The 26,333-nt window shown below is 39.3% G+C and overlaps 1 protein-coding gene across 2 annotated transcripts in view; it reads right to left on the reverse strand.

Annotated features, from left to right (window-relative positions):
- The window catches only part of AFF3 (ALF transcription elongation factor 3), a 478,799-nt gene that overhangs the window by 107,307 nt on the left and 345,159 nt on the right, over positions 1-26,333 (reverse strand). For both annotated transcript variants that reach the window (XM_075852633.1, XM_075852634.1), the window contains exons 6-7: positions 16,261-16,312; positions 6,513-6,553 (exon numbers count right to left, since the gene is read on the reverse strand). In XM_075852633.1, the coding sequence (XP_075708748.1) occupies positions 6,513-6,553; positions 16,261-16,312 (93 nt within the window). The remainder of the gene's footprint in view (positions 1-6,512; positions 6,554-16,260; positions 16,313-26,333) is intronic.

The raw sequence follows: 26,333 nt of genomic DNA on the forward strand, positions 1-26,333 counted from the left end.
TGCTGTTGTGCCGGCCCGAGGGGAACATTTCTTCTGTTTCAAGAGGCGATTTATCAAGGACCTAAAATTAGGGAACCAGGAAGGGGAGGGCACAAACATATCTGCTGGAAGGGTGCCCGTATTATACTAGGACAACACTTTCCCAGCAAAATTCCCCCAAACAGCAAAGGTGCGGAGTGTGGACCAAAAAGGGCATAAGAAAGGATGCCATATATCAGTGCGACACTGGCCTGTGCAGAAAGGATTGTGTCACAGCGTAACACACATCTATGGATCATTTTATTGTTTTCTTACCCCATTATTATACCACCTGCCTATGCCCCTTATATGCTCCGCCCGGCTTACATGTACCCCCACATTATAAATGGAAACACCATCAATAATCAAACAAATCTACTACCAAGCAAAATCCGCTCTCCAAAAGGCAAATGGCGCTCCCTCCGCTCTGAACCCTACAATGTGCCCAAACAGCAGTTTCCTTCCACATATATGGCATCGTCATACCCGGGAGAACCCTTTTAACAATTTTTGGGGTGTGTGTCTCCAGTGGCATAAGCTGAGCATGACATATTTGTCACTGAAATAGCATATCTAGGGAAAAATATAAATTTTTAATTTGCACCATCCGCAGTGCAATCATTTATGGAAAAGACCTGTGTGGTGAAAATGCTCACTAAACCCCTTAATAAATGCCTTGAGGGGTGTAGTTTTCAAATGGGGTCACTTCTCAGGGGTTTCTTTTTATTATTTCACATCTGAGCCTCTGCAGTTGTGAACCAATACTTTGTAAATCGCCAAATTAGGCCTCAATTTTACATGGTACGCTTTCACTCCTGAGCCTGGTCGAATGTCCAGGCAAAAGATTAGTGCCCCATGTAGGGTGTTTCCAAAACCGGGAAACACTGCATAATAATTAGAGAGCTGTCTTGTTATGGTGACACAAGCTGGGCACCACATATTGGCATATCTATGGAAAAAAATCCCATTTTGACTCTGCAACATCGAGTGCACACTAATTTCTGCAAAACATCTGCAGGGTTAAAATGCTCACTACACCCCTAGGTAAATGCATTGAGGGGTGTAGTTTCCAAAATTGGGTCACTTCTGGGGGGTTTCCACTGTTTTGGGCCCACAGGCGCCCAGAAACCAATCCAGCAACATCTGCACTCCAAATGGCGCTCCTTCCCTTCTGAGCCCTGCCGTGTGTCCAAACAGCAGTTTATGACCACATATGGGTATTTCCGTACTCTGAGAAATTGCTTTACAAATGTTGGGTTCTTTTTTTCCTTTATTTGTTGAGAAAATGAAAAATTTTGCGCTAAAGCTGCGTCTTATTGAAGAAAAAGGATTGTTTTTATTTTCACTGCCCAATTCTAATAAATTCTGTGAAACATCTGTGGGGTCAAAATTCTTACTACACCCCTAGATGAATTTCTCAAGAGGTGTAGTTTCCTAAATGGAGTCACTTTTTGGGTGTTTTCATTGTTTTGTCCCCTCAGGGGCTCTGCAAATGCGACCTGGCCTCCGCAAACCATTCCTGCTAAATGTGATCTCAAAAAGCCAAATAGCGCTCTTTCCCTTCTAAGCCCTGCCGTATGTCCAAACAGCTGGTTATTACTCGGGAGAAATTGCTTTACAAATTTTGCGGTGCTTTTCTCCTTCAGTCCTTGTAGAAATGAAAAAAAAATAGCTAAACCTACATTTTCTTTGAAAAAATGTAGATTTTTATTTTCAGGGCCTACTTCCAATAATTTCTGGGAAAAAACTGTGGGGTCAAAACGCTCATTATACCCCTAGATAATTTCCTCAATGGGTGTAGTCTCCAAAATGGGGTTACTTGTGGGAGGTTTACACTGTTTTGTCCCCTCAGGGGCTTTGTAAATGTGACCTGGCCTCCGCAAACCATTCCTGCTAAATTTGAGCTCCAAAAGCCAAATAGCACTCTTTCCCTTCTAAGCCCTGCCGTGTGTCCAAACTGCCGTTTATTACCATATGTGGGGTATTGTTTTACTCGGGAGAAATTGCTTTACAAATTTTACGTGCTTTTTCTCCTTTAGTTCTTGTGGAAATGAGAAAAAAATCACTAAACCTACATTTTCTTTGAAAAAATGTAGATTTTAATTTTCACAGCCTACTTCCAATAATTTCTGCAAAAAACCTGTGTGGTCAAAATGCTCACTATACCCCTAGATAATTTCCTTGAGGTGTGTAGTTTCCCAAATGGGGTCACTTTTGGGGGATTTTCACTGTTTTGGTACCGCAAGAGCCCTTCAAACCTGACATGGTGCCTAAAATATATTCTAATAAAAATAAGGCCCCAAAATTCTCTAGGTACTCCTTTGTTTCTGAGGCCGGTGCTTCATTCCAGTAGCACGCTACGGCCACATCTGGGATATTTCCAAAAACTGCAGAACCTGGGCAATAAATATTGAGTTGTATTTCTCTGGTAAAACCTTCTGTGTTATAAAAAAATTGTATTAAAAATTTATTTCTGCAGAAAAATATGAAATTTGTAAATTTCACCTCTACTTTGCTTTAAATCCTGTGAAATGTCTAAAGGGTTAAGAAATTTTCTAAATGCTGTTTTGAATACTTTGAGGGTTAAGTTTTTAAAATGGGGTGACTTTTTGGGTGTTTCTAATACATAAGGCCCTCAAAGCCACTTCACAAGTGAACTGGCCCCTGTAAAAATAGCCTTTTGAAATTTTCTTGAAAATGTGAGAAATTGCTGCTAAAGTTCAAAGCCTTGTAACGTCCTAGAAAAATAAAAGGATGTTCAAAAAACGATGCCAATCTAAAGTATGGGGGATGTTAATTAGGAACAATTTTGTGTGTTATAACTGCCTGTCTTACAAGCAGATACATTTAAATTGAGAAAAATGCAAATTTTTGCAATTTTTCGCTAAATTTTGGTGTTTTTCACAATTAAATACTGAATATATCGAGCAAATTTTGCCAGTAACATAGAGTCCAATGTGTCACGAGAAAATCTCAGAATCGCTTGGATAGGTAAAAGCATTCCGGAGTTATTACCACATAAAGTGAAACATGTCAGATTTGAAAAATGAGGCTATGTCAGGAAGGTCAAAGTGGCTAAAGAGGGAAGGGGTTAATAAATGTTTTGAGGACATATGTCAAACTAATGACAATGTTTACATTGTTCCAAAACACAATGGGGCAGATTTACTACTGTATCTGTGTCTAGAAAGTGCGCCAAAAAAAACTAGCACAAAATTCTGGTGCCAAATAGGCCAAATTAAAGGGATATAAGGAAAAGTGTCTAACAGGTCATTCTGCACGCACCACTGTGTTTAATTTGGTGCATTTTGTGCCTGCCTGGTCTAAGTTTACGTTGTATAACTATTAGACAGCATTAGTAAATGTGGGCCAATGTTGCTGCAGCAGTATTAAATACCAATATTAAAAAATCAAAACCATTAGGGGCTGTTCACATCACGTTTTCTTGCTTACATTTATTCTGTACGTTGGGAAAACTCCCAATGTACACAATAAACGCCTCCATTAGGCTCCATTGTCAGACGAAGGGTAAAAGTGTGCTTACTTGGGCTCCATCTGGCCTGTATATGTCAGTATACCGCATAAAAAAATGTATTGTTCCACCTGAATACTTGTTTTTCAAAATAAACGATTGACCATGAAAAACATGATGTCTTTTTCCATTTTGTTATTTTTGTTTTATTATTTCATTTTGTTATTTTTTCAACTCAACTGTGACTACTGTGTCATTTTGTGATATAATGATATCATTATTTACAGTTTTTGTATAAACATGCTGAAATTTTCAATAAAAAACAATGTTTCAAAAAAGAAAAATGTGTCGAATAGCGAAGTAGATTACACTAATCCAACCCGCGGAGTCCAGTAAGAAAAAGTATACTTTAAACATATACTTTTTTTTTTTTTTAACATAGTAGCCTATGGATGATGGATGGCACTACAATGCATTCAGAAAGTCTTCATACCCTTTCACTTTTTTCACATTTTGTTATGTTGAGGCCTTGTGCTAAAATAAAAAAAATCAAGTTTTTCCCCATCATTCTGCACTCAATACCCCATAATGACAAAGCGAAAACAGAATGTTCGTAATCTTTGCTAATTTATTGAAAAGGGAAGAAAACTAAAATATTGCATTGACATAAGTATTTAGACCCTTTACTCAGCACTTAGTTGAAGCACCTTTGGCAGTGATAATATCCTCCTGTCTTCTTGGGTATGATGCCACAAGGTTTGTACACCTGGCTTTGGGGATTTTCTTCCATTTTTCTCTGCAGATCTGTGAGGTTGGATGGGGACTGTCAGTGGACAGCCATTCTTAGGTCTCTCCAGAGAGGTTCGATTGGGTTCAAGTCAGGGCTCTGGCTGGGCCACTCAAGGACATTCACAGAGTTGTCGCTAAGCCACACGTGTGTTGTCTTGGCTGTGTGCTTAGGGTCATTGTCTTGTTGGAAGGTGAACCTTCGGCCCAGTCTGAGGTCCAGAGCACTTTGGATCAGGTTTTCATTAAGAATATCTCTGTACTTTGCTCAATTCATCTTTCCCTCAACCTTGACCAGTCTCCCTGTCCCAGCCACCGAAAACACCCCCACAGCATGATGCTGCCACCACCATGCTTCACTATAGGGATGGTACTGGGCAGGCGATGAGCAGTGCCTGGTGTCTTCCAGACATGACGCTTAGAATTGGGGCCGGAACGTTAAAGAGTAGCCATTGGGTTCTTGGTCACCTCTCTTACCAAGGCCCTTCTCCTCTGATTACTTAGTTTGTTGGGACGGCCAGCTCTAGGAAGAATTCTGGTTGTTCCAAACTTCTTCCATTATACATAAATGATACATTATAAGCTTTTCAATAGTTTTTAATGACGTGTCTATTAAACGGATGCCATTATATCCTATGGGTAGGGAATGTGTTAAACAGATGCCTAACTGTAGCATCCGTCACTCATAGGCTAATGTTGTCCATCTAACGGATACATCATGAAAAGGGTCATGAGAGTTTATGACGTATCTATTAAACAAATACCGTTATAGCCTACAGGTGATGAATGGCGTTGTTAGGCATTTGTCACAGCTTACATTTAATGCTTATGTTGGGAGCTTTTCCTGGTGTATACGTCAAATGTAGGTTAAAAAAACATGATGTGAACAGCCCCTTATGTATGTAGTTCAATTTCTGTGGAAACACTCAACAGATAGGGCATTCTACGTGTACCATTCTCAAAATCCCCAACAATCCTAGCATGTGGATAGTTCCATTAGTTTATTTTCTGAGAGCAACTAAGAACAACCTTTCTTTAATTTACGGAAGCAAACAGTGGATATTAATACTTCTGAAAAAAAAAATCTTATGCTTATTTCCCATTAACCCTCAAGGTAAAAGATTTTCACTATAATGTAGTAATACTGTGTTTGCTATATTCAGCCAGTTTACGTACCTCTAACCCTCTCCCAGTCCATGAAATAAAAATGTTAGTAATGTAGTTTTTTCAAATTCCTCAAATGCTGAATTTTATTTTTGTAAATGATGTAGCATTCATTGGTCAAAGAAAAATAAACAATTGCCCTTGTGCATTTTCTGTGCAATTTGGATCATTATAATGCATGATGAATTGTAGGAACTGTGTTACACAAGGGTTCTGCTGACATAGGCTTGAGCAGTTTACCATCAGCAAAATCGCTCAGTATGTCAATAGTTTTGCTATGCATGGTTTACTCAAAGTAATTGGATATATAAAAATCTTGCAATCACGACTTTTTATGTGATATTATTATACATTTACACCAACAGGAGCAAACTTTCATAACAAATCACTACATTTAATGTTACGACTATTCGTCCGTTTAGATGACTTTATTTAGCTAATATAATTTTACTAGAATTAGTAGTTTGTGCCTATGTTTGCTAGCAAAAAACGAATTAATTTTGTATTTACCCCAAATATAATACCACTAAAATAAAACAGCTTTACATATTTTACCAAAAGGGTAAAATGAATGACCTAAGTGGCTTTAATCATGGCACAGTTGTATGAAAAACTATTTCGCCCCTTCACAATGTACCCTCTGGTTTCCAATCATTAAATGAAATGTAATATTAGACAAAAAAGGAGGATATTATAGAGGAGAGGGTTCCCTACCCAGGACCTCCCTCCATGAGCCGGAACATATTTCTTATTTTGTACATTTGTGCTTAAGTAACCATAACTGTGAAACCACTAAAATATACATTTGATACACTAAAACACATGGGTATTCCAAATAGCAGTAATACTGTAGGTTGTCACTATTGACATTCGATTCAATACATTTCATACATGATATAATACAATACATAAACTAGTTCACTGCCGTTAATTGGCTGAAACCTCCCTTTTAGGCTTGCTCAATACATTTTAGTAAGTAAGGCACTCTGTGTACACAGTTTGACTGTGACTTATATGCTACTATAAACCAGTTTCTATGCTTCATGGAGTTTATAAAAATGATAAAAGATACCTGTCATTTTGGAGTCCAATGGCTTGTCCCTCGGTTGCTGGCTGAGAAAAAAAATACAACAGAAAATTAATTTTATGTTCCAAAACAAAGCAGCAACTTTATCATCTCCCTTCTTATTCAAACATGAACAGATTGTACTTTTTGATTAACACAAAACACAACCACATGCAAAATCTATCTATTTTATCTAATCTATCTATCTATCTATCTATCTATCTATCTATCTATCTATCTATCTATCTATCTATCTATCTATCTATCTATCTATCTATCTATCTATCTATCTATCTATCTATCTATCTATCTATCATCTATCTATCTATCTATCTATCGAACAAAAAAATGTTAACTGCACAGTCAGTTCATAAGGGTGAGGGTGCAAGCCCGCCAGGGACACGACCAAAGTCACCCAAAATGTATATTCCAAGAATCAGGCAGCACTCCAGAGATGTAGCAAAAATAGAAAAATGTGCTTTATTCCATCAGTCAAAACAGCAAGATTTCAGCTCTACCATAGCTGAAACCTTACTGTTTTGACTGATGGAATAAAGCACATTTTTCTATTTTTGCTACATCTCTGGAGTGCTGCCTGATTTTTGGAATATCTATCTATCTATCTATCTATCTATCTATCTATCTATCTATCTATCTATCTATCTATCTATCTATCTATCTATCTATCTATCTATCTATCTATCTATCTATCATCTATCTATCTATCTATCTATCTATCTAATCTATCTAATCTATCTGTAATGTCCGTGGCTGCGGGCCATCAGCTCCAATCTCCTCCTGACAGCCGCAGCCACGAGTCGGCGAGGGCTGGCCCCAGTCTTCTCCCATCTCTAAACTCCCGAGGCAGAGTCCGCATTCAATAGCCTGAAGAGTGCCTTCACGTCAGCCTCTATCCTCCATCAACCGGATGTCTCTCTGCAGTTCTCATTGGAGGCGAACGCATCCTTTGTCGGTGCTGGTGCACTCCTGTTCCAGAGAGGTCCCAAGGGCAAGTCAAGGGTATGTGGATATTTCTCTAAGCTCTTCTCTTCCGCAGAAGGCAACTACTCGATTGGGGATCGGGAGTTACTGGCCATCAAATTGGCTCTGGAGGAGTGGAGACATCTACTAGAGAGGGCAGCTCAACCGTTGCTAATTTTTACAAACCACAAGAATCTGACCTACATCCAGACGGCCCAACGGCTGAACCCTCGTCAGGCCAGGTGGTCACTGTTCTTTACCAAGTTCCAGTTTGAGCTCCATTATCGCCCGGCCGACAACAATGTGAGGGCCGATGCCTTGTCCAGGTCCTTCGAGACGGAAGACACCATGAAGATTGCACAGAACATTATTGATCCATCTTGCATTGTCTCTGTCAATCCCCTGCAAGTTGGGGACATTCCTCCAGGGAGGACTTTTGTGCGCCTGGCTGTTCGTGGAAGAAACCTCCGCTGGGGACACTCCTCTAGACTGGCAGGTAACGCGGGGGTCCGTAAGACCCGGGATCTGATTGCTCATTATTTCTGGTAGCCCACTTTGCCCAAGGACATTATGGACTTTGTTTCTTCCTGTTCTGTATGTGCAGCGTACAAGGCCGCTCACTCCAGACCTGCTGGTCTGCTCCAGCCATTGCCTGTGCCCAATGCTCCCTGGCAGCATATAGCTATGGACTTTATTACAGACCTGCCTCTCTCTGCTGAATGCAGTGCTGTCTGGGTGGTGGTGGACCGATTTTCGAAGATGGTCCACTTCGTTCCTCTGACCGGTCTTCCTTCTGCTCCTCAGCAACAAGCTGTTCATCCAACACATCTTCCGCCTGCACGGTACCTATTGTGTCTGATTGGTGGGTTCAGTTTACCTCGAAGTTCTGGAGAGCCCTCTGCGGACTCCTCGGTGTGAAGTTGGACTTTTCCTCAGCCTAACATCCTCAGTCCAATGGTCAAGCCGAGAGGATCAATCAGATCTTGGAGAACTACCTACGCCACTTCATCTCCAAGCAGAATGATGACTACTCGATCCTCCATCCTAATGGCAGTCGACCGCATGAAACAGAAGGCTGACACAAGGAGAAGAGAACCTCCTCAGTTTCTTCCTGGCACAAAGGTCTGGCTGTCTTCTAGGAATTTCCGACTAAGGGTGCAAATTTGCTCCCAGGTTCCTCGGACCATTCGAGATCCTGCAGCAGATCAACCCTGTCGCCTACAAGCTTCGGCTGCCTCCTACCCTCAGGATCCCCAACTCCTTCCATGTCTCCCTCCCTGTATCACAAAATAAGTTCTTTCCAGCTGAACAGCCTGATGATTTGATGATCCAAATGCTTGTCCTGTTTGAATGGTGCTGTATTTAGTCCCTTACTAGTAAATACATTTGACTTTATCTCCAAATACACTTTTTATATTTTTTTAAATCTATCTATCTATCTATCTATCTATCTATCTATCTATCTATCTATCTATCTATCTATCTATCTATCTATCTATCTATCTATCTATCTATCTATCTATCTATCTATCTATCTATCTATCTATCTATCATCATGAAAATGATGTCCAAAAAAATAAATTAAAAGTACTTTAAATAATTAGATAATCAGTTTGCAAATATGCCATTTCATAGAACATATTCAACCAAATTTCTTTCCAAATTAGCATCTAAGCTACAGAATCTACTATGTGGACTAAAAGTCAAGAATAATTATCTAAAATATTCTGTAAAACTAGAGAAACAAAGAAATGTTAAGCAGGGATACAAATGGGTTGCATTGAGGTTATTGATATTGTGTGGTATTGTAAATTTTTTCATAAGTACTGAAAATTATTGGAAGGTTATCTTGTCAACAGGATTACTCAGCTATGCCCGCACATTCACCAATGGGAATTTGACTGTGATTCACAGTAAACTTTGACCACGGATATTTAATCTCGTGCATCACAATCAGTACTAATTGCGGTGAATATAGTGGCATAGGTCGCCCACAGGCTTCTATTGTGAAAAAACATTTATCACGGGGCAGTCAACTACACTATTTCATACAGTTGATAATAAAAGTATGCAGACGTGTACTGGCCCCACTCTTTTTGCTTCCATTGGATGTTGGAGCCCTACAGATATGTTCAGTGAATATAGTTTCCTGTGGACTATGATTATAAAAATAAATATACACTACCGTTCAAAAGTTTGGGGTCACCCAGACAATTTTGTGTTTTCCATGAAAACTCACACTTATATTTATCAAATGAATTGCAAAATGACTAGAAGATATAGTCAAGACATTGACAAGGTTAGAAATAATGAATTTTATTTGAAATAATAATTTTCTCCTTCAAACTTTGCTTTCGTCATAGAATGCTCCATTTGCAGTAATTACAGCATTGCAGACCTTTGCCATTCTAGCTGTTAATTTGCTGAGGTAATCGGGAGAAATTTCACCCCATGCTTCCAGAAGCCCCTCCCACAAGTTGGATTGGCTTGATGGGCTCTTCTTGCGTACCATACGGTCAAGCTGCTCGCACAACAGCTCTATGGGGTTGAGATCTGGTGACTGCGCTGGCCACTCCATTACAGATAGAATACCAGCTGCCTACTTCTTCCCTAAATAGTTCTTGCATAATTTGGAGGTGTGCTTTGGGTCATTGTCCTGTTGTAGGATGAAATTGGCTCCAATCAAGCGCTGTCCACAGGGTATGGAATGGCGTTGAAAAATGGAGTGATAGCCTTCCTTATTCAAAATCCCTTTTACCTTGTACAAATCTCCCACTTTACCAGCACCAAAGCAACCCCAGACCATCACATTACCTCCACCATGCTTGACAGATGGCGTCAGGCACTCTTCCAGCATCTTTTCAGTTGTTTTGTGTCTCACAAATGTTCTTCTGTGTGATCCAAACACCTCAAACTTCGATTCGTCTGTCCATAACACTTTTTTCCAATCTTCCTCTGTCCAATGTCTGTGTGCTTTTGCCCATATTAATCTTTTCCTTTTATTAGCCAGTCTCAGATATGGCTTTTTCTTTGTCACTCTGCCCTGAAGGCCAGCATCCCGGAGTCGCCTCTTCACTGTAGACGTTGACACTGGCGTTTTGCGGGTACTATTTAATGAAGCTGCCAGTTGAGGACTTGTGAGGCGTCTATTTCTCAAACTAGAGACTCTAATGTACTTGTCTTGTTGCTCAGTTGTGCAGCGGGGCCTCCCACTTCCCTTTCTACTCTGGTTAGAGCCTGTTTGTGCTGTCCTCTGAAGGGAGTAGTAAACACCGTTGTAGGAAATCTTCAGTTTCTTGGCAATTTCTCGCATGGAATAGCCTTCATTTCTAAGAACAAGAATAGACTGTTGAGTTTCACATGAAAGCTCTCTTTTTCTAGCCATTTTGAGAGTTTAATCAAACCCACAAATGTAATGCTCCAGATTCTCAACTAGCTCAAAGGAGGTCAGTTTTATAGCTCCTCTAAACAGCAAAACTGTTTACAGTGGTGCTAACATAATTGCACAAGGGGTTTCAAGTGTTTTCTAATCATCCATTAGCCTTCTAACACAGTTAGCAAACACAATGTACCACAAACACAATGTACCATTAGAACACTGGAGTGATGGTTGCTGGAAATGGGCCTCTATACACCTGTAGATATTGCATTAAAAACCAGACGTTTGCAGCTAGAATTGTTATTTAGCACATGAACAATGTATAGAGTGTATTTCTGATTAATTTAATGTTATCTTCATTGAAAAAAAACTGTGCTTTTCTTTAAAAAATAAGGAAATTTCTAAGTGACCCTAAACTTTTGTATGACCGTACGTCATGGCTTAAAAAAAAGTAATTAAAAGTAAATGTCCCCAATAGGACAAAAATAAAAATTTAAAAAATAACTGATCAAAATAACCGATCTTAAAAGTTTACAATGCAAGATGAAAAAAACAAAAAACACAATTTGTTATTATCAGTTTTATTTAAGAAACAATAAATCGTAAAAAACATACATATTAGGTATCCACATACTCATAATTACCCCTACAATAAAGCTTTGCAATCTTTTAGCTTTAACGGTAACGTTGTGAAAAAAATTATTTAATCACCATAGTGGAATTGCTTTTTTTTATGCATTCCCACACTATAAAAAATTCTGATAAAATAAATGATGCCATATATGCACCTGAAAATCATTCCTAAAAATGTACATCTCATCCCGCAAAAAAAAAAGAAGGCTTTTAAAAGCTATTTAGCTTTAAAAATCAAAACGATATGGCTAACTGAATCCAAGGAGGCAAAAATAATAAATATCTTGGTCATTAAAGGGAACCTGTCAACCACATAATACAGCCCTCACTGGGGGCAGCATAGTGTAGTGACAAACATGCTGATTTAAGTGGTCTGTCACTTATTTGGTTAAGCCGTTTCTGAGAACTAACATGCACAACATGGGCAGCACCGCCAGAGATGTGTCCAGAGTATTCATGACCTGCCACTAGCTCCATCCACTCTCCACTAGCTCCGCCCACTCTCCACTGATTGACAGATGTCTCCCTATGCACAGTAATCATCTGTCGTGGGCGGATCTAGCGGAAGCTCATGAATATGCTGTACTCATCGCTGGCGATGCTGCCCGGGCTTTGCGTTTAATTTCTCGGAAACATAACTGTACAGTCTCTCTTCTTGCCTGTCTCATAGGCTCCCGTCTCCAGTATGTGAAACATCACCGTAAGATGTAGCGTGATTCTACAATGACACTGTCCCCTAATGCATAGTTTTGAGCAACCTACAGCATGGACTGCGGTCAGTCCGTGCTACTATTCAGAGACATAATCTGCTATGCAAGTTATTTAGAAAAACTATTATTCAGCACACTCCTGCATTATAATTTTTTCTCTATATAATTGGAGATACACTTTAAGACCAAAATTGTCTCAGTCCTTATTGGGTTAAGCAATAAGGTGACGATTCCATTGGCCAAGAAAAATAATTAGCATAATTCAAAAGTTACCATGTGACTGAGACAAGACTTTTCACTTAGACTATGTTCACACTTGCATAGTGGTTTCCATGTCGCATTGCCGGATTTGTAGTACAACAGATACCAAGGGCTTCCGACGGAACCCATTAAATGACAACCTTAACTGACAATGGAAAACATTTTGTGCAGTTACTGTGAGCCGCAGAAGAAAAAATGTATGTAATTGTATGACTAAATTGACAACTGGGGCTTACCATTTCCCTTGTTAATAAGGTGTGTCCCTATAGAGGTTGTCCACATGTAGCGGAATTGCTGTGTATATTTCGTCCGCAATTCCGGACAGAAAATATGCAGCAGAATACAGTAGCAGCAAAGTGGGTTTGAACCAACAAATTTCATCCACACGCTATGTAAAAATTCAGAGAAGAAATTGACCTGCGGTGCGTATTTTTCGTACTGCAGCATGCCAATTCCTGCTGCGGAAAGTGGACTGAATTGCTGCGTTTTTCAGAGGAGATATTACCATCCCCCAACATTGAGAAAAACGCAGCAAAATCCGCACCATTTTCTGCAGTAAAAATACAGGAAATGGTTTGGTTTTACGCAGAGGAAATCCTGCTAGTTTCTATGGAATTGCGGTAGAAATTCCGTTATGTGTGGACAAGCCTATATAGTCTGAAACTGTCAGCAGTGATTGGACATTATAAGAATGCGTGCGAGCACATCTCACTGACAAAAGTAATGGTTATGCCCAGCTGTAATTTTTTTCATAAATTTCTAGGAGGAATAACAGAGAAATGGAACTATGAGGAGTTCTAAGGAAAGATGCTCCAGAATTGTTATTTACTAAACTTGTCATGGCAGGAGAGCTGACAGGTCTTTTTTTAATGTGCGATATACTGTGAAACAGCAACCAAACAATATGGATGTGTGGACAGCGACTACGAGCTGATGTATGTGTGAGCGTAAACTGCTTGCCCATCTGTCCATCTTCTGACTGGCACACGTAGTTGACAAGCTTCCTACTGTAGTAAGACTGGTCATGTAAAAGTCATAGGCAGTCAGTGCTTTATCCTATCATAGTCGAAGCACAAATCATGCACAAGGTAACACATATCCACAGATGCAGAAGAGTATAGAATTATGCAAATAATATGGTGCTGCCTTCTGTTAGGGTTACCCTGATCTGGCGTTATTGCAATTACATAGACTAGCTCATAAATAATCTTAAATCAAATGTGATTTTTTGTCCTCTTTATTGTGAAAGATTACTTAGTGGAATGATATTTCATTACAGATGACTGCTTATTTGCAAGGGTGATGTCTCATGTTGGTGCTCGCTACTTGACACTGCTGTGCAATTTCCTTTCTAGCTTTAATTTATACATTTATCTAGCAGTTCTCAGCAGCACATACCAGTGCTTTGACTTTTATGAATCCCTGTGGAACTTGTGTTCGGGCCATACAGATGAACATGCTCTACACATAACAACCAAGCACAAAGGACTATTTATTCAGTCTTGGCAGACCGAATACACATCTGACTGCCCAGGCTATAAATTTTCACATAATTTCAAACAAGGTAACCAAAGCCCAAAAAAAAATCTCATGTCATAGCATATTAAAAACAACACATTATTATGCTTCCATCTATTTGCACCGGGCTTCAACTGTGGTTCTGTCACTGTAGTCAGTTACAGTATAAAATTATATCACAAAACAAGAAGGTTTTATGAGAAGAGTCAATTTCATAACACGTAAACATAAAGTGAGGTGGATAATAGTGTTACAATAGGGAACAAAACAAAATTGCAGCTCGCAATGGTAGGATAACGGATGAACATGCCGAAACATAGGTGTCACTATACAGTGCTTGTAATGTATTAACAGCTGCTATATAAGAACATTTTTTTTTTTTTTTTTTTAAAGCAAATATTTATTTTTTTATTTAAAAAAAAAGGCTCATACTGTATGGGGCATACAGAACTAACAAAACTGAGATGGCACACCAGCCAGGAATCGTCTCCTGTCTACTAGTTGGGTTATGACTTGAACAGGTGCTTTTTTTCTCCTACTTTCCTCTGACAAGTCATACAGGACTATTGAACATTATGGATTAATGCAGGAATTTATAATAGGACTTGTGCTAAAAAGCAGCCCTATGAAAAATGAGTACTACTGAAATGTCAATCTGTTTTTCATATTGTTCCCATAGCAGAGTTCACCGACCCTATAAAAAGACTAAGCTATTGCCCACTCGTGGATACAGAATGCAATATAACCTCCGGTAAAGAACAGAACAATCAAGAGGACAAATCTGTTCTAATGTTACACAGCCCAAGGGACGCTCTTAAAGAAAGTGATGACAAAGTTGTAGCCACGGGTATAAAAAATAATGCATGGATTTGCCACGTTCACTGGTCATATTTTTGCTTCCTCTACTGCGTTGCCCTTGTGCTTTCTCAAGTTTGTGACTGGCAATAAGTTGCCCGTTCCTTTTTCAATGTGGGTGAAATATGTGCAGGAACAAAAATTTCCGGAGAGGCACATTCTATCTGATTGATCACTCAGCAGATAATTGAAAATGACTGCTTAGAGAAAAGACACTCTATAGGATGTGACCATTACACTGATATACTATGCTACAGTATATAGAACGGTGCAAGGACATCAGATGGAGGTGATCTATAATATACAATTACTAATCATTTGTTTTGTATCTCTGTTGTTATGACACATTTAAATTATTGAGCATTTAAAAATGGATGTTGGATAGTATAATATGGACACTCTTATTTATTAAGAATTTTCAGTGTCAGAAGAAATCGAGTAGTATTTATGTGGGGCGCTGAGAGTGTACATACAGTGTTTATATATTCTATATACATGGTCACTAATTATCTTGTGCTTATTTACACCATTATTTTTATCTGTATATAAGAAGAAATCTTACCAGTTCATACCTATTTCTGTTACTTATCCCCCACTCTACGATATAACCAGACCACAATCTTATTAAAGATCATACAATCCTTAATTATAGAAAAACAATGCAGGCATTAATAGAAATAGTCTAGGTTCCCTAAGTATGCTAAGTTAGGAACTTAATCATCAGTAACGTATAAATTACTGCATTTATTTACCTTCTCAGCACTTTTCTGAGACATGCAGTGTTACAAAAATAGGATCTCTTCACTCATAGACTGCCATATGCTATTGTCTCCCTACTGGAGAATGAAGCTTTGCCTTGGGAAAGCAGAATACAGGACCTCGAACGATTGGAAACTCCAGCGGCCATACATTTCACCTGTATCGGCCACTGAAGGGGAAATGTTGTATTACATGCCAGCCATTCAAATTAGAGGCCGTCCATGTAATACATTGAAGGGCTGGGTCATAAAGGGGGGTCCCTCGCTAGGTGGCATATGGACAGGAGTTGACGTAATAAGACAATTTATACAATATACAAGAAAATTATAAAAATATTATATCCAATACAATATGACCAACAGAAACTGTTGACACTTATAAAAATGACGAGGCAATATTAAGGAGAATAGGATAACTCTCTTTCTTCCTTGGTTATCATTGCACTAATGGCGTGGGTGCAGTCCAAATTCCAGCCTGTGATGCAATTCCTTTATTCAAGGCCAGATTTGACTGCTGCAGGGCGTTGTAATTCTCTGTTGCATCCTTTATGTTATTGCTAAGTATGTATATATATATATGTATATATATATAGCATACATACATGCTACACTTGTATGTAAACATCAATACTTTCTTACATAGACGTGAAGAATGTTACCTGAACACAGTCATCCTCGTCACTGCTTAGCTTCAGGTCATCTGCTAATGTTCTATAAATGACAAAATGAAAAAATATTACAGACTGTTGAATAAAAGCTTAATTTAAATGGTATAAAGGATCTTATTAAGTAACCAGTAATCATGTTAGTAACTGTCAGTGTTAGCTTTATTATCCAAATGCTACAGGACATCGGAGTTAGACCAATTAGTATATTATTACAGTCGCAGCACAATCCTTGTTGGTGTTTGACAAATTATAATTACCTGAGGAAACAAATCCAAGACCTAAAGTGGCTTCTGAGCAGGATATAACAGATCAAACAGCATTTAAGTACTGTAGAACAAGAAAAGGCTAAATTAATTTTACAAACAGCTTTGTGGATTCTATTATCCTTATAAGAAAGTCAATAGAAACACTTGTCATTCAATAATTAATTTTAATTCAATAATTAAAGAATGTACATAATACTAAACATGTAAAATATGAGCTGGTACCTAACAAGAAAGAGTGTAAATCAAAACTGTAGCATTACAATGAAAAAACGACTATGGTCCAGCTCAGACATGTTTTACCTTGGCATAGGGTGCAAAAATGATAAAGGCATGCCACCAGCCGTCTCTAGGTTGAGAACCTAGGCTCTAAATAATACAAGTTCTACTTCTTTTTATTTTATCTATTGCAGTATATGTGAAATCAGAGCGCTAAAATCTTTCCTGCTGTCAATATAGCATTCTAGCCAATCACGTGTTAAGCAGTCATGGTTATTTGATTGGCTTAAATCTGCATAGAAGCACAGTAGGACTCTTGTTTTGAAACTTTTGCAATCATAATTTGCCCTGACAACAGGAACTTTGGACAGTAAATCTCTCTTAGGTCTCATGCACACGACTGTAGTTTTGCGGTCGCATACTATCCGCAATTGTGGAGCCGCTATTGTAGATAGTATAGGACACATTCTAACCTATGGGCCAATTCACACGACTATGGTTTCCACCGTACGTACATTGTCCGTGAGCTAGTACCGCAAAAAAAAAATAGGATAAGTCATTTTACGGGCCGCATTTGCGGTCCGGGCTCCTTAAAATCAATGCACATCTTGTGTGTGCACGGTCCGTGACTGCAGACGGCCCATGGGTGACATTCCTTAGGCCGTTCGTGCCGTCTCAGCAGTTCTCACACCAGCCAGATTGCTTTTCTTCCACCTGAACACTGAACAAACATTGGCGGGAACACCTCTTTTTTTATAAAGTAAGCACCACCCCCAGCATCAGGACGTGGCGTAACCATGCTGCTGTGTTCTGGCACTGTTATGGCGAGGCAGTACGGTAGCTAAGATGACGTCCGGGCCGCTCATCCCTTCACCATAACAGTTAGGCTATCCAGTGTGCCAACCATCATTTGCCTGTACAAATAAAATATAACGTTATAGTGCAATAACAAAATAGCAGCACAACATAAGTACAACAGGCCGGACAGGCCACACCTCATGTGGTACGTCACCTAGGGATTGAAAAACAACAAAAATAGCACACAGTGCACAATATTAGGCACCATTACTGGCCACATAAATATTAAATAAAGCAAAGTCCCCTTTAAGAGTTAGGATTCTTCCCCACACTCTTACATATAGATAATACTTCCCCCACAAAGAGAATCACAAAAGTGTATTTCCAAACCTACGGTGTCACCAGTATATTCAAGTTCCTGTTCCACAGCTAGAGTACTGGATACCTGTATGTGGATTATGGAGGATTCTGGAATATAGCTGAGGATTTGAGCATTGTATGGTTATAGATCCCACCAGTGTTTTATACTGTTTTTTAATCTTTTCATTTTTGTATGTTTTAAGTGTACCTTCTAAGAACATTACTTATACATAAGCACATAAGCACTGTAACTTTTTTTTTGTCAGCTAAAATATTAAATACATTTATCTTGTCCTAGAAATTTTTAAATGAGCCTATAAAGTCTACAGGAGTGATGGTTTTAATCGGAAAGTTTCATCCAATGATTGCTGGACAGCGGTGCACTAGATTGCACTAGAGTGATAAATGACCTGGGGAACCACAAGGCTCCATCAGGTAACATACCCTAAATTAACTCCATGTGACAGCACTATAGATAACATGGGAGTTTTCCTAGTGTGTGATTTCATTCAATTTTCAAGCTGCGTGAACATGTTGACTAGAGATTTCTTATTCATTTATATTCTAGAGATATAAAGCATGTCACAAAAGAACAGACAATCTAATTCGCAGGTTAAGGCTGGGTTCACACGACCTATTTTCAGACGTAAACGAGGCGTATTATGCCTCGTTTTACATCTGAAAATACGGCTCCAATACGTCGGCAAACATCTGCCCATTCATTTGAATGGGTTTGCCGACGTACTGTGCAGACAACCTGTCATTTACGCGTCGTCGTTTGACAGCTGTCAAACGACGACGCGTAAAAATACAGCCTCGTCAAAAGAAGTGCAGGACACTTCTTTCAGACGTAATTTGAGCCGTTCTTCATTGAACTCAATGAAGAGCAGCTCAAAATTTACGGCTCTCAGAGAAGCCTCGCAAAATGCGAGGAGGAGGAATTACGGCTGAAACGAGGCAGCTGTTTTCTCCTGAAAACAGTCCGTAATTTCAGCCGTAAAAGCCTCTCATCGTGTGCACATACCCTAAGACTGCAGATATACCATGGTATTCTTTAGTAAGCCGAATTGTAGACAATTCATTAATGTTACAGTCCAGTTGACAGGTGTCGGTCAATTCCTGTAGGTTAGGATTCGTTCATATCTGTGTTAATTTTTTCCGTTCTCTTCCATCATAGGAACAGAGGAAGGAAAAAACTGACGTGCCGGAGACATTGCAGCACGGACCCTAACAGCGCCTGACAGACCCTTTGACTTTAATGGGTTCTGTTGGATATCCGTGAAGGTGTCTATCGTTTTACTGGATAAAATATTGCGACAGAAGCTCCGTGGAGCCCTCGGCGCAGTAGTGAACAGAGCCTTAGAAGACCCATGACGCCCGATTTTTTTAATATTTTAACCTTAGGCTCTGGAATGTCTCTATAAACAATTACACATTGTAGCTGTATTCAGCTCTTCATGCGCCACTTCTTCCTTTGCCTGAAATAATTTTAGGCAATACAATGGTTATTATACTGAGGGGAATGAAAATAGAACTGTACTTGGGAGCAGTTATCTTTAGTTAAAGGGGTTTTCATATCTTAGCAAATGATGGAATATCGCTACGATAAACTATAACTTGCTGACCTGTGGAGGTCTGAATGCTGCACATAAACTCATATATGGCTTTAACATGTTTGTCTGCTAAAGTGGAACTTTACTGTACTTTTCTCACAACATTTAGCACAATCTGCAGCCTTCCCCTTGTCCCTCTCTGGGTGTCCTCCTCTCATTCCCACAGCACAATTTTTTTTTTTATCATATTGCTTTTAATATGATATTAACATAAATGTTATTTATTTGTGTTCTCGTGTTCTACTTTTTACTTTTTACTTACTTTTACTTCTCTATGGGGGCTGCAATTTTTTTTTCATCTCTGCATGTGTCGATTAACGACACATACAGAGATGGAATATGGTACATACAACCCCATAGAGAATGCGGATGGGAGCCGTTCCATTCACTGCAGCGTACGCCGTCTGTGTGGGAACGGTGCATGTGCCGCTCCCACACAGACCAAAACGAAGCCCGTTAGCAGAGCGAAATCCGGCGCCATTTTCTTGTGGACCGGAAGCTGCTGCCGGACAGTAAGATGACGACTTCCGGCCGCGGCTTCCGGCCATATGTTCAAGGAAGCGAAGGCGCAAGGAATAGGAGCGGAGGCGGCGGCAGGAGCAGGTAATTTATGTTCGTGTATGTGATGTGTGTATTATGTTTGTGTATGTTCGTGTTATACTGTCGTCTGAGCACTGTATCTAATCCTCCTACACTGTGCAGTCGCTCAGAAAATGTCGGAACACAGTGTCAGACGTTTGAAGATTCAAACCCCTCCTTCTCCTGGCACTAGCCAGAATAAGGGAGGGGGATTGTGTGAGGACACTAGAGAGTGTGTCTACTCCAAATTTGCAGCATAAAGCAATGATGTTGCTTTACCACATTGACCATGCTGCAATTTTGGGAACTGCTCCCTCTCGTGCTCAGCACATGGAAATGTTATAAATTAGAATCTAATTTATAAAATTTCCTGACTTGTGAAAAAATTAAAACAACGTGTAATCACTTAAATAATAATTGTTTAACTAAAAAAAATTAAAAATTCTAGCGACTCATTGCCTTTAACATATACATAATATACATATATGAATACACACTGTTCTGTGTATGTAAATATTCCCTTTAGCAGTCGCCCTACCCCTATGCCCGTCTATAGGCACAGGCCTGGTAAATCCAGCCCTGGTAATGCACAAAAGACCAGGCTTTCTCATCTCCTGGTCACACATTAGACTATAGCTGCAGTAATACTAGGGAGATGCCCTGATACAATGATGTACTGCATGGTCCCAAATTGACCCCCTATTTATCTATAATAAAATCGTAACAGAAATTTCAGTGGGTAGGGTGTTACCGTGAATAAAATGTTGAACAAAGAAGAAATTTTTTTTATCTGATTTAAAACTCTGTGCCCCAAACGTAATATATATATTATCTATATAACATTAGTTTAGATAGCAACAATTGAACTTTTGACGTTTATCTTACTGGGCCACCAGGCTCTCCGTAGCAGTGAGCGCACCGTGTGACATCTTAAAGGGACAGGTTCAGGTCAGCTGGTTGGTGCTCAGCCAATGGCTGAGTACCTCTGTCTATTAAACCTGCTCAGAACTGCAACACCTTGCCTGAGCAATAAGGTTTCTTGGTTCCTGTTCATTTGTGAAGATGTTTATTGTTTGCTATTTAGAATTTGACACAGATTTTTTTCCATTTTGATAGCTGCTAGCCCTTACCTGTATATGTCAATTTTGTACATAAACTCTGCCAGCCCAGACCTCAGAGTTGTATGACCACACTTCTGTTTATCAACTCTCGCATCGGCAATACCATCTGCAAGATGTTGCTATTATAGACTACTCTAGGGGCACAACCAGGGGATTCAGTGCGCAAAGTCCTTACCCCGTAAGAGGTGTTTTAAAGTAAAAATCGCAAAATCCCTTAGTCTATGTCCTCTGTTTTAGCCGTAGGCCATATTCAATTGTGACATAGTGGATCTCGGCTCCTGTCCAGTGGATATACCTACCATTTTCCAACAGTCCTTACTGAGTCTACAGGATGTATAAATAATTATCATTTCTTTGCAGCTTATAATTCCCTCTGACATAACTGCCTCCCCAGCTGCGCCTCACAAAAAACTGGGGGGTGTCTCACAAATGAGGTCCGCCTAAAAGTTTGAATAGCAATGCTTTAATGGGATGTGTAAAACATATGTGAATGAGCCATGGACCACAAATTATGTCACCTTAATGCTGGTGGTAAGTGGCCTAAGATATTGCTAAGGTGCTAAGAAATGTCACAATTTACTGCACTCTGCTAGTTATAATCTAATATAACATATGGGAAAATGCATGTTCCTTAGTACATACTTACATATTTTATTTGTATTGGTAATAATGGAATCGCATGGATACACATGCAGTGGTGAACTTATATGACGTAAGTGCATGGCAGGCAACATGGTTCAATTTCAATGTTTGCCTTAAAGGATTAAGCAGAATGTAGCTCTAGTTTACCCATGAGCAAAAAAAAAAAAAAAAAGGTTCTTGGATATAAAAATAAAGGGTTTAATTGGTTTGGAAGAGGTCCAAATAATAATAAGACTTGGTATGATTCCCAGCAAAACATAAGAAATATGGAATGATCGCATTAAGAAACTGAGCAGATGGAGAAATAAAATAGGCTTTGGAGTGTTAATGTATTCATATTTGATTTGTAGAAATAAGATTGGTCATACTAAATAAAATCCTACCCGTCCATTTTTTTTTGCAATGTAAATGACCATCAATATCAAGTCACGAACAAAATTTGTCAGGAGGAAGGAAAAAAATGTCTGAGAACACGATGTGTGTTTATTTGGGTTATTTTAGAAATCTCTTTGGCTCAGAAAGATTGAATCAGCCCTTTGAGTGAATTCCTGCCTGATTCATGGAGTGGTTTATCCAAGACAGTGTTAAAGTAAACTGATGCATGCACAAGACATCATTTGTCTACTGTCAGCCCGATAGTGTGGGATTAAAGTGAAAGATTAAAGCTTAGATCACTTCTCAACCTCTTCTGCTAACTTTATATATAACTAAAAAAAAATGTATGTAGAAGTATATCAGAAATTAAGATTAAATTAGATCTGTCAGTTTAATATACTTGCAAAAAAGAAAAAAGGGTAAGATCCAGCACTTTGTGAAGAAATCTCAGGACTTTATTTTATAAACATTAAAAATTCACCCAGCACATAAAGACAAAGGACCAGTATGCTTACGAGTTTCAAACACCAACTGTGTTCTTAGTCATGGCTAAAAACACAGTTGGCGTTTGAAACGCGTAAGCGTACGGGTACTTTGTCTTTATGTGCTAGGTGGATTTTTAATGATTATGAAATAAAGTCCTGAGATTTCTTCACAAAGTGCTGGATCATACCTTTTTTTGCTACTGTAGAAGACGCCTGGGCCAGGGCAGGGTTCATGCACTGGATCACTGAAGATGCTGGACACTGGTGAGATGGAAAAATCTTACGGGCAGCATATTACAGCTTCAGGTCCGTACTCCTAGTAGTCAAAACGGTACAAAAATATTTTATGCTGTTTGGCTAATAGTATCATTGAAAGAATACAGTGAACTCGAAGGTATAAGTCCGCTGTATATATGAGGGGAGCACTCCCCCTGCTCCTCTCTGCTGTGACTGGTACAATGCTATATATGCGCATATACAGCTCTTCAATCACTGGCCTGAGGGGTAAGTAGAGGGTTCCCCTTATGAATACGGCAGACTCATAACTATGAGTTCGCCGTATTCTTTCAGAAATCCTGTTTTTTTTCCCACGTAAATCTGTAGTACATGTGAATATATTAATCTTTGCAATATATTTAATTAGGAGAACACGCCATATTCCTCATCTAGCAGAATAGCCATGGATTTTCAGTACAGCAACTTACTGTACAATACATGATAATGGAGCTTTTAAAGCCCCTTTAAAAAAAGACACGTGGAACTCAGAGCATGCTGTGGACTTTTTAAATCGGATGTTGCGGAAATCCCACAGATTTTCACTATGCAATGCATAGGGTGAAATCCGCATGCAACATCTGCATGCAACACATTAGGATTTTGCTGCCAATTCCCCACGGATTTGCAGAAAATTTGCCTAATATACTGTAATGAATCGGGGTAGGGAGACGGACAGGTGAGCCCTAATCTACCCGCAACTCAGTCCCTGCCTAATTGCACGGCCCGTCCTAAGCGACGCCGTACAACTGGGCGACGGTCCCTACGCTCAGTAAGTGCAAGACAGACAACACAAGACAAGGGCACACAGAAGCAAGGGGTGGGTAGGGGCAGTTGCCCAACGAGACACCGTGAGCAATAGGCAGTGGTGAACAAGCTGAATCAAACCACGGGAGTACGAGTAGCAAATCAGAGTGGGAGAATAGTCAGGCAAGTCAGTGTCAAATAAGTAACAGCAGTCAATCGGGTGAATATAAGGGATCGCAGAGCCAGGAAACCAGACAATCACAGGCAAGGAGCATGCGGCAAGTGAGGGTATAAATAGACCAAGGGCGGGAGCTAGAACCGTCAGGCCAGGCTGTGATAGGTTCTCCCTCTCCTCAGCCTGCAAGCCTGAGTGGTAACAGATCGCGTCACTGTAGCAGACCTTGGAGCTGATGAGGGCTGATTAACCCCGGGCGTCGACACAGAACCTGTGTCTGGCAAACCCTTTACATATACATTGACAGCCACTTAGGCCCTGTTCACACAGAGTTTTTTGACTAGTGTTTTGGCGCGGAAACCGCTCTGCAAAACTCGGCAAAAACCACCCGAAAATGCCTCCCATTGATTTCAATGGGAGTTGGACGAGTTTTTTTACCGCGAGCAAAAAAAACGCGTTGCGGTAAAAAAACAAAACATGACCCATCTTGAGGCGGTTTCCGCCTCCAAAACCCCATTTCAATCAGTCAGAAAGGGTAAAAAAAACACCTCGACGAGTGTTTTGACGAGTTTTTGTCAAACCACTGTGCAAAAAACGTCTGGAGCTGTTTTTGCAGGAGGAATTTTCCTCCTGCAAAACTCAGTGTGAACACAGCCTTAAGCTGGGTTTGTCACTTTTGTTTTGGTATGATAGGTATGCTTTAAGAGTAAAAGATCTATATACAGTGAAGAAAGGTAAAAACAGATGCCAAATAAGTAATATATTGATAACCAAACATGTACACTTACCTCCTATACAGCTGAGTAACAATCACATATAGTAAGGTACTTAGGTAGTCAGTAGCACTACATAGCATTTATAAAGTACCAATTCTAGAAGAGCTGTTCATTATTTTAACAAATGTCAAGGGGAAAAAATATATTATTTTTTCAAAGATTTACTATGTTGAGTTCTGTTGAATGTCCTTTTAGCAGCCTACAAAAGTGTCACTGAATCTGCATTCCCAGAATAGTGATGGTGTTTGTCAGGCAAGATGGCGGCATTTCAGAGACGTTTTAATTGTTCTTCTTTATAATGATAATATATTGTACAATATTGTACAGAGAATAAGTTCACTTTGATTTCTGTTGCACTTAAGCTTGCTACCTGATTATCTACCACTAGCATACTGTCAGTTATACAGATTTCAGCATATTTTTGGATGGACCATGAGAGAAAAGCATTGCGCTCAGTGCTATCACAAGCTAAAACTTGAATTATTATAAAGTAAGCATCTTGTGGTGAGTTTTACCCCAAAACACACACACACACACACACACACACACACACACACACACATACACACATGTATTTTTATATATATATATATATATATATATATATATATATATATATATATATATATATATATATAAATATATGTATATATAAATATACGCATACACATATACACACACTTTTATATATATATATATATATATATATATATATATATATATATATATATATATATATATATATATATATATATATATATATATAAAAGTCTCCATTTCTGCTGCCAGATATTTAATTCCTGGTGGCTGTGAGCAAAATTCTCCCAGTTTCTGAAGAAAAAAAATAGCTACATTTTTATTTCATTACTTCATATAATCAACCCAACCCGTTATATATTTTTTGGTTTCAATTGGTTTAAAGTGGAACTACACTTTGAGGGCGTGACATAGCACAGACCGGCAGCAGTTATGGCTTCTAAGCCATCATGTCATTTGGTCAAAGAGATGAAGTGACATTACTGGAACTGTGGAAAATAAGATAAAGTTAACTTCCGACATTTCAAGAGAGTGAATATTGAGTTTGCGGATGTATTGTTAGTAAATGTAGTTTACTCAAAAATCCCTTGAAACCTAGGGGTTCAATCTAATCTATGGCACCATGAGGGATCATTAGCATATGCAGAAAAATGGGTGTTTGTTACGTAATGGCAGTTTGAGGGCCCATTCAGTGGACATCCTTAGAGCCAACATGTCTGCTCTTTTAATACTCTAAACTGCCAAGTGCCAAACAAAGATTAGAAGGTAGGGCCCTAAATTATTACCAGTTCTATTGGCCATTTATTGTATTTTATTGCGGTCATATATTATACACTGTAATGGACGTGGTCGCGGACCGGTATCTCTTATCCTACAGCGGCCACGACCGCAGACCGATGAATTCCAGCTAGCATCTGCCTTTTTAGAGACACCAGCATATGTGGCCGCTCTGCTCTACTGTCCTTCCTAGGGTGCGCATGCACACTCGTTCCCGGCCTTAAAGGGACAGCACGCGCACCTGTAAAAAGCAGCCTATCCTGTCCCAAGCGCACCGTGGATTATAAAAAGGACTCTGCCCTCTTCCACCTTCCCTGAGCGTTG

This window comes from Rhinoderma darwinii, chromosome 2 (assembly GCF_050947455.1).
Source record: "Rhinoderma darwinii isolate aRhiDar2 chromosome 2, aRhiDar2.hap1, whole genome shotgun sequence".
NCBI classification, from domain to species: domain Eukaryota; kingdom Metazoa; phylum Chordata; class Amphibia; order Anura; family Rhinodermatidae; genus Rhinoderma; species Rhinoderma darwinii.